The sequence below is a fragment of the Galleria mellonella genome, unplaced genomic scaffold (assembly GCF_026898425.1).
Source record: "Galleria mellonella isolate WM207_F2 unplaced genomic scaffold, CSIRO_AGI_GalMel_v1 utg173, whole genome shotgun sequence".
Classification (NCBI taxonomy): domain Eukaryota; kingdom Metazoa; phylum Arthropoda; class Insecta; order Lepidoptera; family Pyralidae; genus Galleria; species Galleria mellonella.
In genome coordinates this window covers 1997921-2013843 of record NW_026442016.1, presented here as the reverse complement: position 1 = coordinate 2013843, position 15923 = coordinate 1997921, and the positions used below count along the sequence as shown (strand labels likewise).

Genomic DNA, 15923 nt, shown 5'->3' with positions numbered 1-15923 from the left:
TGTTCACTGCTGAGCATAAGCCTTCTCTTGGGGGGTTTTGCCAGCAGTTGGCAACCGCAGTCAGCTCGTTATTTCAGCTCAGTTCAATATTATTTTACTTTCTTTTTCGATCTTAATTCAGTCATTTCACTTATTACATACAGTCAGTTTAGCCTAAAATCTTATATTAATGATAGGTATACTTTATTTTCTTTTTATCTTTATTACTACTGTGATATTGTACAGTAGTGGAAATCAATTATTAATTTAAGTTTAAAATCGAGTTCAATCGTGCTTTGTGCGTTTTACTCCTAAATTATATAATATTGGCTTTGATAAACTTACTTTGATAACTTGTATAAACGTTGACATCCCTAGTCACAATAGCATCTGAGTATTAGAAAGAGAAACATTATGTTAATAAAGGACCTCCAACAATGGATGTGAAATACGTTTCATCTACCGTTCAAACTTTCGGTACTTTCAACTTTACGATGTTGGTAGTCATTTAAATCTTGAGAAGGAATTTAAAAGTTTTACTTGATCATCAGGCCCTATTTACGATAATACACTTTCATTATGCTATCAATACTGATCATTATTATTTTTCATTATATAAGAATGTCGAAAAAGCATATTATATGACTCGCCTATTGAGTTTGGATTATCTGTGGATGTTTGACATACGTTGTTATTGCATTTGCGTGCTGTCATCATTTAATAAAATCTCATTTTTAGGAATAGTAAAGCATGAGAAGTTCGATGGACGTCACAGTATATTTTAAATATTCATGCTCATTGTGCTGTGTAGTAACTAATGTATATAATACGAGTACATGTGTGAGAGATCATCCGTAGTTTTTAAATCTCTATATAAGGAGTTAGGGACCACATAATTATTTTCTGAGCGGCCATGGAAGTAGGTAATGTTTTCTTATTCATCTCTACATTATCTAACACCCACACTACAGAAGCTCTATTCCATAATCAGACTATGCGTTACCAACGCCAATTTGCGTCAATTTGCCATCAAATAAAACATTTCCTACTGTGATATCGATCTTTCAACAATTAGTTTAATACATTTTATTAGTCGTACTTACGCATTTAGTTATTGTCAAATTATCTAAATTCATCTAAACTCGTGTCTGTATCATAGATAACTACTGAATGTTATACGAGGTTTGAACACCGAAGTAATGAAGATGAAATATAAAGAAAATAACTGCAATTTTCAGAAACACTCACTTACTTCGTTACGAAAAATTTATGTTATGAGAATTCATCCAGGGGCACCACCTAGAAACATCCAGACATGAGCCAATTCAGCAAAAATCGGTTCCTAAATGGACTTGAACAGGAACCGAATCCAGAACCTCCTTATTGTAAAGCCGCTTCTGTGTTGAGAAGGTTGTCACTCGCACTTACCACTTCTTAATTCATTTTTATAATTATTTTTGCTATGGTAGGGATGTCTCCTGTTTTGTTGAAAATATTGATTTTATCTTTTATAATTTAAAGTCTCGCCTTTATTAAAGTTAATGTCTCGTGTTTGTATTAAATATAACCACTTGCCATTTTTTATGAACTAAAGTCAATTAATTTTTAATCAGTAAATAATAGAGTATATAAAAAATATTGAAAGTTCAAAAAAAGTGTGTCTTCAAATATATATACATTTCAACGCCATTTCGCCTTTTAGTAGCAATTTTATACTAGCGCATTCATTGCTCATCACTCTCTGTAGGAGCTCACTGCACAACCTCAAATTCAATGGATTTGATAATTAGTTTTAATTTTATGAATATTGGCATATTTAAAATTATTCTTGTGAAGGGTGCAACCCTGTAAAAAAGGCGAATATGACCTCTCAAACATATCATTGCAACGCTCTGCTCGTGTCCTGAGTTGGGCACCAAACGATTTTAGGGCGGGCACGCCCCACCCGGTTTCCGTCTAAAAACGTCTATATTTATAACGTAAGATATTCTCAATTCTTCTGTATTTTTTTGTGATATAATTTCGCTAAGTGGATTTAGTTAATTCCTTTGACAATGGATCATGTTCACTTCTGCATGGGGCCTATACTTTCAGTGGCAATTACAGTTGTAAGTAAATTGAGATGCTGATTTTCACGGAGCGAATTTTTCAATTGCTTTGTGTATAGTAATAAAAAACATGTGCGTAAAAAATTAAATTTGAACCAAATGGAAATTATTGTTATTGTGAAATGCTTCATAAATGTAGTGAGAAACCTACTTAATTCGATAAAAAAAGTTTAAGTTGTACTACTTTATTTTTGTATTTCTAAAATTATATTCTGTCCAATTGGATTGTTTTAATAAAGTCCAAATTTCACATCACACAATTGTCCGAGTTTAAAATCTATACGGTTAAAATGGACTTCTATACACGTAAATATAACGGTAAACTACTTTTTGAGTGAAGTTAGCACTTCCTCTTAGCACCAAACCTGTTTCCTTACTACGTCTTACTACAAAGTCAATAACACTATTACCAGATTACCAGTACGTGTAAAATAGATCTTTGTGTTTTGTATTTAGAATCCAATTTACTTTCGCTCCAGAAAAAGCCCAAAATACTTGCGTTAGGTATAAGATAGTAAGTTTTGTAGACGTTTCGTTGAAAGAACCGGTTTGACACGTTCTAAGTTCACCATTAGAACTGCGAATGAGAATTAAATATTTAATGAAGATATTAATAATTTAGTGCCAAATACAATCGCATAAATTGTCTGATATTGAAGTGATGAAAACTTTTAATATCAGAAATCGAACAAAGTATATTTAGGGGTGCAACCAATAATACTAAATAATACCAGAGTCAATTTAGAAATGTTCTTTACCTAAATTGGTTCAACCGAAATTCGAATCCGAAATTTCATAAAAACACATAGATCAATTATATCAACTATGCCATCGCCGGTCATAAAAAAAAAAAAATTAAAATGTGTATTGGTTGTTTGGACATTTGTTGAGTAACCAATAATGATTAAATTGCTGAACACATTCAAGTGAAATTTGGCACACATACTTTAAGATGTTGGATGCTTTTTGATCGTACAAAGATATAATTAGTCCTACATAGATATACAAAATTTGTTTCTTATTGTAATAATTAAATAGAAATACACATTGGCCAGACGGTTTGATATAGTGTTATACTTCGAATTATTCTTTAACACGCTATGTTTTATTCCCTCAATCTCCTCTTATGACATCCTGGGGATGAGAGAGAGTAGAGACATATTATAATCTTCTTGTCTGAATATGGATTTCGTTTACTCAATAATTTCTACTATAAATGCCTTATTATCTTATAGAAAACGAGTTTAGTAACTGGAAAGTATTTTTACCCTCCTATCTAATTTATTTTTGATCGTTATCACTAGTTTAAGTGTTACTGCTGCAGCTTCTCACCGGGTATAGAACTTTTTGTAATAAAAAGTTTAGATTTATTTTTTGTGCCCTCGAAGGGTCGAAAGTCGAAGTGTGAAATGAGATTACGTCACACGTGCAGTAGAACGCCATTGATCGAATATTACGTATAATAATGGTGAAGTTTTGATTGATAGTGGTATTAATATTTTATTTCATTTGCTTGTTACGTTGCGTACTAAATATTGTAATACCACAGTGTAATGAGCGACCAGTAGTTCAATGTATTTAGCATGTCCCGAACGATTATATGACAATTATTTGAGTTTACGTGTAACATTATAGATCTCATCGTCACTTAAGACCAAGTACGATTACATCAAACGTGCTCAATGCCTTTTTTATGAATAGTAGTAAGGAGTTTGCTCCTTCTAGAGCTTTTCCCTCGTTATTCACGGTTTACATTTCCTCACAGAATAATGATCTCTATATGTGTATATAATTTTCAATAAATTTTTTATAACTGACTGACTCCTTCTCAATCGTTTGTCGTCTACCATGACAATCACCGTCGATTACTTTAGATTGTGACTATTAGATATTGTGATAGATCTTATAATAATAAGTATAGTATAGTTAGTTGGCTTAATAAGTATAGTTTCTTACGGAGACATATGGTGGAGAGTAATGGTTAGTTGTTATGTTCAATTCCTACAGAAGTAATGTGTTGGTGTTGACGTGGAAGGTAGTGCAAGAAATCTGCAACTGTGCTGTCCAGCACCACAGTCATAATGCATGCATTTAAGAAAGAGTTCTTTAGACTGTGGTAATACTCTCGTTGTGATATGTATTCCTCATTATAATTATGTTTTATTAAAAATGATTAATGTACATCCTAATTAAAGATATCTTTATATTTGCAACACATGGTCATTTATCATCAAATGTCCATTGTAGTAAATTAATAGTCTAGAGTTGTAATGAACTGTTCTATTTATTTGTGATTTTTTATATGCAATATATATGTAAGTAATGTGAATTAGTATATTAGTAATTATTCTCTAGTATATGTTTATAATTTGATGCATGATAGTTCTCACACACTAGATTTTTTTTTAATTTCGAACGAATTTAAATGCAATCGTTTGTCTAGTTACAGATTTTGTTTAGCAACAAGCAGTATTTGCCTCCGTAGAAACTTATTTAATTTTTAATAAAGTAGTACAATCAATATTTTTAGAGTACTTTCAGATGGCGTATCAAGATAAAATATATACCAGTTTCTAAGTTAAATTAATGAATACAATAAAAATGGCATCCAATTTCATGCAGTAGATTCTGCGTGATGTCAAAACAAACGTACAAAATTATTGTTTGTTTCTATAGCTCTTCATATTAATTTTTCTTAAATGTATGCTATGTAAAAACATTATCCAGTAAAAATTTTCAATAATAGTAAGATAGTTTGAAATTTTGTACCACGTTGACTTCGATCGATATAATGTGAGATTAACGTGTAATTAAATCTTAGCACTTGTAAAAAGAGTCACTAAAACTCACGTAGAATTGACGAATAGCATAATAAGTAGAATTAATAAAAAACGAGAGACCTTCTCTCCTTTAAAGTTGGTTGAACATATTTAAAGTTGAATACATTTTAAGAGTAGACGTAACAAAAAATCTTGTAACGGGGTCAATTAACACGTTTCTTTAATTACATACTCTGCGGAGCACCTACTAGTTACCAAATACCTTCATGTCAACTTTGTACGTTCTATAAACTTTTTTGTACAGAATCCCTTCTTATATTGGTCTCTGGAATGTTAATCATAATAAACTAAGGCTTCATGGATGTGACTCATTTAGGATGTGTCGTTCAAGCTTCTTATAATAATTATAATACTCATATAGTGTAATCTACGATTTATATTCATACTAACTCAATTAACAGATAATAATTAGAAAGTAAGAAAGAAATATTAATTTATTATATTATTATTAATAATATAATAAATTGATAATAATATTATTATAATTCAGGTTAGATGCAATTTTGAATTGAATCTACGGCCCACTCAGATTTCATAATGACTTACCATCAAGTGGCTATGAAGCCAATGAATAATTATATATATTTTTTATAATAATATAATGATACTTACGCGTGTTGCTGGATACATGCAATATAATAATGGTAAAAAAATTATAACATTTAACATATAAAGAGATATAATCAATACCAAAACACAATTACATTAACATATCCAAATTTTCGAAACTTCCATCGTTGCATACATAATGTCACTCAACAAGATTAGAAGTAAGATTGCATAAATGTGATAAAAAGTCAAAATAATCACTTATATAGAACGCAACGGTGTATAGGTTTGGAACTCTGGATGTGCTGATCAATTTGTAGTACTTACTGTACTAGTAGCTGAATCTTCCTTTTAAACTTATAATTTGATATATAAAAAATAGACTATAAATAAATATTTCATGATGTAGTTAAGTATCAGAAACTAAGGCCCTTCATAGAATCTTTGTTACAAATAGTTTAATCGTAGCAAGTATATTTATTAATCTATAGAGACTATATTCTCTGTGTTTAGAGTTATCCTGAACATTGTATCCCAGGATAGTCAGGCCTATCCAAGGATCTGGCATCAAGATATTATATACTTTATAAACTACTAGTCAGATTACTCTTAGGTGTTGAGAAACCATAGTTAATTTAGGTACTTACAATACCTGAATAATTTGGTTTGACCTACAATCTGAATGAACAAATCGTGTTTGAATTAACTTACCGCAGCGCCTGCCACATCAAGCCAAATATTCTAGACATTATATGGATATACAGTGTTTTCTAGATCTACAACTGACCAATTAATCAATATAATTGGATAACTAAATCGGATACTTTAAACAAATAATTACAAATAGATGATAACGATAATGACGAAGTAGCGAATGCCTTTTTTATTACTATTACTGTTGTGTATTAAAATTAACATGAATATTTGATATAAAAATACATAAAGGACAAAATTTATATTGTAGGGAATATAATATTAGCAATTTATTAAGTAAAATGTATTTTGATTATCACTAAATGAGCGTGCATAGGTTATTGATAATTTGCTGTCTTAATGTTTTATCCGCATCAACAATTTAGATAAAATATTATGTAGTATATAGTATTAGTAGGATAAAATAGCTTTTTAAAATAGCTTTGGAATAAATAGTGGGCCCAAATAAATAGAAATGGTATAGAAACAGGCAAAATATTACAGAATGGTAAAAATAATACACGCTAGAAAATAATAAGAAAAAAAGCAAATTTGATGTAAACTAAATGGATAAATCGAATCTCTCGAAGCTTTTTATTGTCGAACAGACAACTGAGTTCCTCAATTTGGTTTCGTAATAGAACCTATAATTTTGTGACTAAAATAAATAGATCTGCCGCCGCGATGGCAGCAATGGAGCGTTTCTTAGCAACCTAACTAGGCATCGGATAATTGGGCCGACAGCCGTGTACGCAATTACTCTGGAATGAAAATAAGTAATGGTTTGTACAACAGCTTACTTCGACGGTGCAGTCTCTTTAACGCCTTGATCGTTTTTGTGCTTTATTTTGTATAAATTGAGCTTACGAGCGTGAAATGATATTATATTTTTGCTCTAGCCCTGGGGATTTAAATTGGTCATTGTATAAAATAATATTATGATTTATTTGCCACATTCGACTATTTTTAGATGTTTAAGCCCTAATAGTGTAACATTTTTTATGAAATGAAATGAAATGAGATTTATTCGTAAAAAACATAACTGTAGATTCTTAACTAATATTAATATTATAATTTTATAAGGGTACAGTGGTTGTGGTTTTAGAACTGGGCTCCTAAATAGATTAATATAATAACCTGTGTTAAGGGGCCATAGCCCCAACCCCCTTTTGTATTATGGGGAAATTAATATTTATATAGAGTAACTACAACAAGTGTAACGTTAGTTACTAATAGTGTATTGGTTTATTTACAGATAATTTTACAGTTTCAGTTACATACCAAGATAGTATATCCAGTAGCAAAACTGTCAGTTTATGTCTATTATTGTTAGAAACTTAGAAATTTCAATTACTGACCTAAGTTACTCACTATACTAGGTTTTGGCCATCAAGAACTTTACGTTGCAATCAAATAATATTTTTGTCATGTGATGTTTTATCTCTTTCTTGTTGTTGTTCAATAAAGAATAAGTCATAAATCATAGTGTACATAATGTGTACGGTATGCAGAGGTATTGTGGAATTGTGCCAAGAGGTTGCTTGGAAGCCTGATTACCTTCAACGCGCGTTAGTTTGCCGTATCTTCGCATACCTATTGCAGTTGCATTAAGCACCTATGTTATTAACTATCATATATTAAAACCTGTCTTGATGGAGATTAAATTTTATAAAAATGTACTTATAAAAATACAAGTAATGTTTCTGCATAATTAATAATAATGATAAAAGTTATAAAGTGTTTTATGTGGGAACGTATGGTACAGTGAGGTCAAACTATCATCATGAACTTACTGTCAGAGAAACTTATTAAAATTGTTTAAATCATTTTCATCTGTTACTTATGTAGGTAATTATCAATCATCTCGAATATACGTTTAATTTATTTCATGATTAATAATGCTCCAGTTTTCATTAAAGTTCTTTAAAGTCTTCAGTTTACGTTTAGTATGACTAAATATTTTTATGCACAATGTCTACAAATATAATAAAGAGGAAGAGTTTGTTTATTAGTTTAATGGCACTAATCTCAGGAACTACGAGTGGGATTTAAAAAATCTTTTTGCATTTGATAGCTTATTTCTTGAAGAAGGTTTTAGGTAACATCATAACACGACCACGGGCGAAGCCGCAGGTTACTGCTAAAGTCAGTATATTGTTTGAATTTTAGCTATAAGTTTAGAGAGTGGCGTCTTAGAATTAACCCTTTCCACTCCAAGCCTTTTTTTCTTTTTATTCTACCAGCTCCATGCTAAAATTGCGTTTATTAACTTTTAGAGATTTTTCGTATTTTGTAAATAAAATTGAATTTTTCTTATATGATAAACTTTATTTTATGAGTAATTACAGGATACTATATTATAATTCTTAATTCTAATCTTTATAATCCCTTTTGGTATGGTACAAAATCAATGTCGAGTGATGCTCGACATTGGAGTGGAAAGGATTAAACTCATTAGTCATGTATTCGCTAAGTCTAACTCAGCCATACCATCCTTTTCTTGGTCTTAAATTTCTTGACAATTGGTTGACCCATTAAGGTACCAAACAGAGATAACGAGATAATAAACAAACAAACACAAATAAACAAATATTTCAAATTCTAAGATTAAAAAATAGAATTAAGGAAATAAGGATGAATCAACATTTCGTTAATATTATTTATATTATTAGTCACACTTTGGTTTCTCGAATGGGGACGTAAGTAACATTATTCTATGTACAAATCTACAGTAGGTACCTACGTAGTTTAAGCACGTGCGCCAAGAGACAAAGGAAACTTGAAACTATTATGTTAAGAGACACAGTAGGTACACGACTACAATATAGTATACATACATATATATTAAAGTATTCGATAATTGCGACTTGCATAGAAACATCATATTCTCTTTTGGAAAATTCTTAGAAAGAATTGTTAGTTATAATGAGAAAACATTTTTAAAAATTTAAATATAAAATTGTATTTATTTGGTAAATGTTTACATTTTGACGGTTTTTTAACTAACTAGTATAAAATTTGTAATGCACATAATATTTGACATTAAGAAAGCTATATTACTTTTTTTAGCAGTCGAATGTCTCATTTACATGGATACAGTCGCGAGCACAGCTTATAAGATATAAGGACTAATTACAAGGTAAAGTATATAATTTACTCGTTTATAACTCCTTCCGTCACGTTTTCTCATTGATACATATATCACCGTATTTTATTTGTAATTGTAAAGTAATTGTAAAATACATTGTTTCATTTCCTTTTTGCGAATGTAGCATGTTATTGTGATGAAGGAAGAATAATGGAACATTATTATTATATAAAAAATTACTCAGTTGTTCGAACAATAACAAAATCAATATAATTCCTACTAGAAAGAACAAAACTTACTGTTAAATATAATATATAAGGTGTAACTTACGGCTACGCTCGTGTAAATTGGGATGAAAATAGCTTAATATGTTAATCTAAAATATTGTTTATCATTGAGTAAGAAACAAAATCCAAAGATATATACAAACTTTCACGTATAATGTTAAATAGCTTTTAACAAGAAATGAACTATTACATGCAAAAAAAAAATAACTTTTCTAAATCAACTGGTAGTTCCAGCGTGTTCAAACAAACAAACCCTTCCGCTTTCTTATATTAATATATATATTGTTATCATCTTCATCGTCATATTAGCTGTGAACTGTTCACAGCTGACTATAAACCTCCCCTATAAGGGGAGTTTTGCCAATAGTTGCCACGTTTGGCAACTACAGTTAGGTTTTGGTAATGTTTTAAGAAGGATGCTGCTGTCTATCCCTATACCATTAAGTTCAATTAGTCGCCTCATATGACACCCACAAAATAGAAAAGAACGGTCCATTCAATACCAGGACTACACGACGTATATGTGATATTAATAGAAAATTTATAATGTACTGGAAAAAATATTGCAAATAAATAGAATGAAATTTATTACTTACCCTCTATAATTTGTACGAAATGTTAAAATCGCAAGGTGACCTTTAGTACTTTTTCAATATAATGCATCGCCATTGTCGAAAGTTCTCCCCTATTACGCTTTGACGAACTTTTTTCATTTGGCCACCTGCTCCTTTGTAAGAAAAAAATATGATTAAAGCAGGTAGACGTATTATTATTCGGCTGAGCCCCGATACCTTATTCTAAGCCACGTTAGCTTTTTTTTTTTGGTTGTATTGTATGGTTATGGGATTAAGTTTTATTTAGATGCATAGGCTTCTGATATATAACACCTTTATTTTATATTTTCTAGAGTAGATATTAATTTTAGTAGAAAATTTTAAGTCTGTAGAGTAATTAATTAGGTATATCTACTGTATATTTAAACTATTTTACAGCATGTATGCTCTCTTAAAACTTCTTTCATACTTAATTTCATTACAAAAAAACTAAAAACTTTCCTTTTATATATTATTTATTATATCAAATTTTTTTAAATATTATTTTAACACAAAATATTTAAAAAAAATTCCTTTTGTCAATCTATGCAATCTTAAAGTTTTCTTTAAATTAATAAATATAATATTTAATTAGTATTTAAAAAAATATTGTTATATACATTCTTGCTATAATAAATAATATATATAGCAAATATATATTATTTATTATATCTAATTTTTTTAAATATTATTTTAACACAAAATATTTAAAAAAAATTCCTTTTGTCAATCTACATAGCCTACACCTACTTTACTTCAATTTACATTTAATTAATAATAATACTGATTCCCACATTCCCTTAGCATAATCATAATTATACACACATTTACCATAATTTTATAATGTATTCTCATGGATCCTGAGGGCAATGGACAACAGCAACTCAACAAGATGGCGGCTGCGAAGCCTCCGCTGGCCAGTAGCCCTTCGTAGCTTAGTTGCGCTTCGTAACCGCTTAGCGCGCTAGTGTGCTTTAGTTCCTTACTACGCCGCTACTACACGCCGTGGCGCTGACGTCGTCAGCTTGGTATACAGTATACATTTGAGTACACTCCCACGTTCGTTCTCTCATTGTAAACACAGTTTGTGGCCGGCGCGTGCGAAGTTCCGTTTTCACATGCTCGTAAAAAGACTGAAAGCATTATGAAAGTTACACTTGTGTTGTGATGGGAATCATGTTTTGGTGACATTAGACTGGATTGAGTGAAAATGACTAAAGCGAAGGTTACACGGCACAGTGCACTCTACCACAGCGCTAAGGTGAGCCCTTTACCTATATTTATTTATAATATTTTTTTTAACAATTTTGTTATCGTATTGATACACATGAGTATTGTAGTTTATATTTTTCATAAAAGATTTCTTACTGTTATGGTCATATACCGTGTTATTTATACAAACCATATAAGCCTATCAACATACTTTTTGAGAAATTTCATACACTTTCATTTTGCTTATTTTTAACTATAGGTATTAGTGTGAAACTTGATTATTGTGTGTAAACCAATGAGTACACAACAAGTATATCGTTATGTTCCCTCCTAAAATAGCCCGGTATAAAGTAACTTGACCCGGCCGGTTCCCGGAGCCTTGTCGTGCATCTAGATCCCTCTTCTCCCGCAACCCTCCGCCGGACCATTCGAGCCTTTTATTCAAAAGAAACGATTTCATCTCGGATAGTATACACGAAACGGGCACATCTTTCACGTGAATGTAATCACATTGAATATAATATAATTGAATTTTAGAAATACTACACTAATGGATTCATATTATATCTGTACATATACTATTTTTCGAATTTTAAGAAACACATTCAATTTTGTTTACTCTGTATTTTGCATATACTGTAACCGCAAGTCCCGAGGAAAAGACATCAACGCTCCTCGAGCGAAAGAGAAAGGTGCGCCGGCCAGCAGTTTTCGTATTTGCGGAAGCGAGACAAAAGTCGCCTATAGTAATTTTGTTTATAATTACGGGCTGGGATTTTATACGTACAGGTAGTGGTCATTGCACGGATGGACGAGCTCCCCATTTTAAAACGAAATACTAAAGGGATGGCCCTTCGTTGCAGGGTTTTGTCACTGCACATGAATGTATTGCCGTTTAACTTCAAGGGTCTTAGTTCGTTTCGGGCAGTGAGTACTAATGATGCATGAATTGAATGATTCTTCAACTCGTCCGCTTACAGAACAAAGATTTGTGTGTTTTAATCTATAAAAAAGTAGTTTCCGGAACTCAAAAGGTGAAATTACTATTAAAATGTAATTCGTTTTTAATGAGGATAGAAAGATAATGTATTAAGTATCAGGTACAAAAAACAAATTGGCTGAGATGCGAAGTTCTCAGAAATCGAGCACACATACAAACTTACGACCGGTTCCCCACAGCGGTCGTTTGCACGTCGTATTCGAATTGCAGCCTAGTGTTTGAACTTGGCATCTGAAGTTATATGAGGCCCCTATTTACTAGAAATAAGAGAAAGAAAATCCAAATCTGTATGAAATTTATCACCATCACAATCTAATAATAATATAGGTTATTAAAAAGAAAAACAAGATCTAACTAGAAGAAATTCAACAGTCAGATACAGTTTTTCTCTACAAATCTTTTACTGACTTTTAAATAATTTGGAAAAAAGCTACCTCCAATTTAGCTATTTTCAATATTCTAGTTCGATATTACCAAAATAGTCAACAAGAAATGGATGCATGTAAAATGAAATGAAATTTCTTCTCTGTATTTCAAGCAGTAAAGATAGTTTATTCTCATAGTCTAAAACTAAAGTTACACTTCATTGAGTTCAATGAAAAATTCAAATTTCGTTTCAAGATCTTTATTTCCAGCATTTCAACTATAATATGCTATGTGGTCCTAGTATAAAATGGGCCACCTCTTTCCTGTCCCTCTTAAAACTCTACCGAAAATCCAACTGTTGTTGCCAACCAACTAGCCCACCAAGCGTGGCAACTTCTAGTAAAGACTCCTAATAGGGGGAGGCCTATGGTGGATGACGATGAACTATGATATAACAAAGTCCTGGAAGCTTATTTTTATTTTTAATTCAAATGAGCGACTTTGAAGGAAAAGTTTTCAATATGTATTATATATATTCCTTTTTTTCTTTCTTTCTTTTTTTTTGTAATCGACAGGCTTTATTCTCGTTTTAGCTACATATCAATTTTGTATTGATAGGTGCAGTTTTTTTTACAAAAATCTTGCTTTGTGACTATAATTATGGTCACAAAGCAGCATATTTCAACCATTTTTAATACGAATTTGTAGTAACACAAATATTAGTATAGCAATATTCTAGTTAATACTATGTTTGCAATATTTCTATATGTTACCCACATAAAGGTATTGTCACCTATTTTCTATACATTTCTATTGGTGAAAATGCAATATTTGTGATCGAAAGACCTACATATTACATGCGTTATGCAACTGTGACATTGCACCGGCTCGATTATTATGACCGGTAACAATGCGTAATACCTACGATCGTGAACTTCATTATGCAATTATAGGAAATGTACCTCAGTAAAGATTACACGATTCTTCGATTTAATAAACATGTGACTCATAAATCGAATTTCACTGCAATGTGTTCACACTACTCGTATACGCAGTATATTGTCGTATAATAGAAAATAATTAAAAGTACTACATCATCATAACAGCCGTTAACTGTCCACTGCTGAACATAGGTCTCCCCCTTGGGGGGTATTGCCACGCTTGGCAGGCGGATTGGCAACCGCAGTCAGGCTTTACAAATGTTTTAAAAAGGACGCTGCTGCCCATCCCTCGCCCTTCCTTAATCGGCTCTTACTACTACACCCACGAGATAGGAAGGGGTAGCCTATTCTATGCCGGGACCACACGGCCAAGTACTCCATCGTCAACTATTAATTATCTAAACTGTTCATATATTTACCGTAAGAAACAAGTTAATTATTATTATTTTAATATCGTCACAAGTAATTAAGTTCTTGTTTTTTTTTTACTCTGCTACTTACCACGATACTCGTATTTTCCCTTATCAGTGTTTTCATCAAACAATTATTTTCAAAACATTAAATATCGTTTATTAAAAGCAGTAGTTGTAGTTTGAAGTCATATATAATTATGTTGAATAGAGGTAAAATAAAAAAAAATCTATGTAATCTCTTAATCTGTAGAATTTGATGGAGCAAGCTGTCCATTTAAAGTAGGTTACTATTAAATCGGTGTATTGCTCTAGATTACTACTACGTAGTAAGTCAAATGGCTCCAAGTATAAGAGCGGTCAGATCACACATGCAATTATACACCAATATATTTACTGTAAATTATTAAAATGTTAAGGTGAGCCATTTCCGTGGGGGAAGTGCACGCACCTACTATATTTTGATTCAAATTCATTTCCGCTGATGTTCGATGATAGGTAACATCGTAAAATATAAATAATACACACCAATGTAATATAGAGACTGATTTGAGTTTATGTTAAAATAGTCGAAAGTGTCAAAACGTCTTAATTATAAATTTTATAAAAAAAAAAAACATTTGGCTGTACTTGCCAATTTATGGGAAGCTACACGCTACATGAATTAGTTGCACCGACAAGAGGAAACTCTTAAATGAAAAAACACGCCAAACTGCATATTCAAGGGAACAATCCCATTGTGCTTGATTACCCTTTGAGTGATAATTTACAGTAGCCAAATTTTTTTTTATTATCTAAAGACCACAATCAGGTTTTCAATAAGTATTATTTAATATACATTACCTAATATAATTTATTGTGAGTCCAACACAATTGGCATAGTTTTTCTCTTAATTATAATAATGTAAAAGAGCAATTGATAAAAAAAAACTATATTTAAAAAAGTAAAATTATTTAAAAAAGAAAAGTATATACTATCAATGCGACCCGTTATTGTCATTTACATGCACTAACGCATTCTGAATTGCAATAAATCAATCTTGCTAAAATCAATCTTGATTTGCAATTGAAGAATACATATATATACATATATTGCTAAGTATATAATGGTCGTAATCTGAAAAATATACTAAATAGAACATGTACAAATTAGAAACAATAAATCGTACGAGCCGGCGTCTTCCCACGCGATTCAGAGAGCGTCAAATCGTGGTTTTTCTTTAACTTTGCTACATTATAAATTCAATATGTTGGACGCTTCACTGGCTCCCCTCAATCGTGACTGTAAAAACGTGTGCTAATGCTAACTGACCCTTGTATTTGCTATGTTGTAATATACAAGTCCGTTTAACACTAGTTGTACATTTGATTTATCAGTGCAGCTTCTAATTACTTTTTGTTGCGTATCGTTTATCTTCATTACGATTCTATGTATCTATTAAAGTTCTAATATAAAGACATATTTTTTCGGTGTTGTAAGTATATAATTATGTGCTTGGCTGTATATATAAAAACAAGAATAACAAATTAGCAGATTTTTTGTAATGAAATTGTCCATTCCCTAATCAGTACGAGTAATGGGGGGAAAGGGATTATTAGTAATGGAGACTGAGAATCCCATTGCTAGCAATATACCCAACTAGGTCGACCTCCTCGCGGTTCCCCCTGGAAACTATCATGGTTAATTTCTGATGAATTCATCATGATGGGCTCACTGGCCTGTTTTCATTCTCACCTATCACCCTTCACTGATGCTCCACCAGCGTATCCCGTTAGCGCAGGCGGGGTTACCATACCATTTTCACCCATCAAAAAAAAAACTGTCCACTGCTGAGCATATGCTTCCCCAATAAGGGA

General features: G+C 31.4%; 1 protein-coding gene across 2 annotated transcripts in view; it reads left to right on the top strand.

The window, feature by feature from the left end:
- Positions 1 to 15923, top strand: part of LOC113515705 (uncharacterized) — a 114531-nt gene that overhangs the window by 60651 nt on the left and 37957 nt on the right. The window contains exon 1 of one of the 2 annotated variants that reach the window (XM_026899981.3): positions 11185 to 11398. The exons of the other annotated variant lie outside the window; for it this stretch is intronic. Coding sequence (XP_026755782.2) covers positions 11348 to 11398 — 51 coding nt within the window. The 5' untranslated portion in view covers positions 11185 to 11347. Of the gene's footprint in view, positions 1 to 11184; positions 11399 to 15923 lie in introns of those variants that run through there. 2 annotated transcript variants of the gene reach the window in all.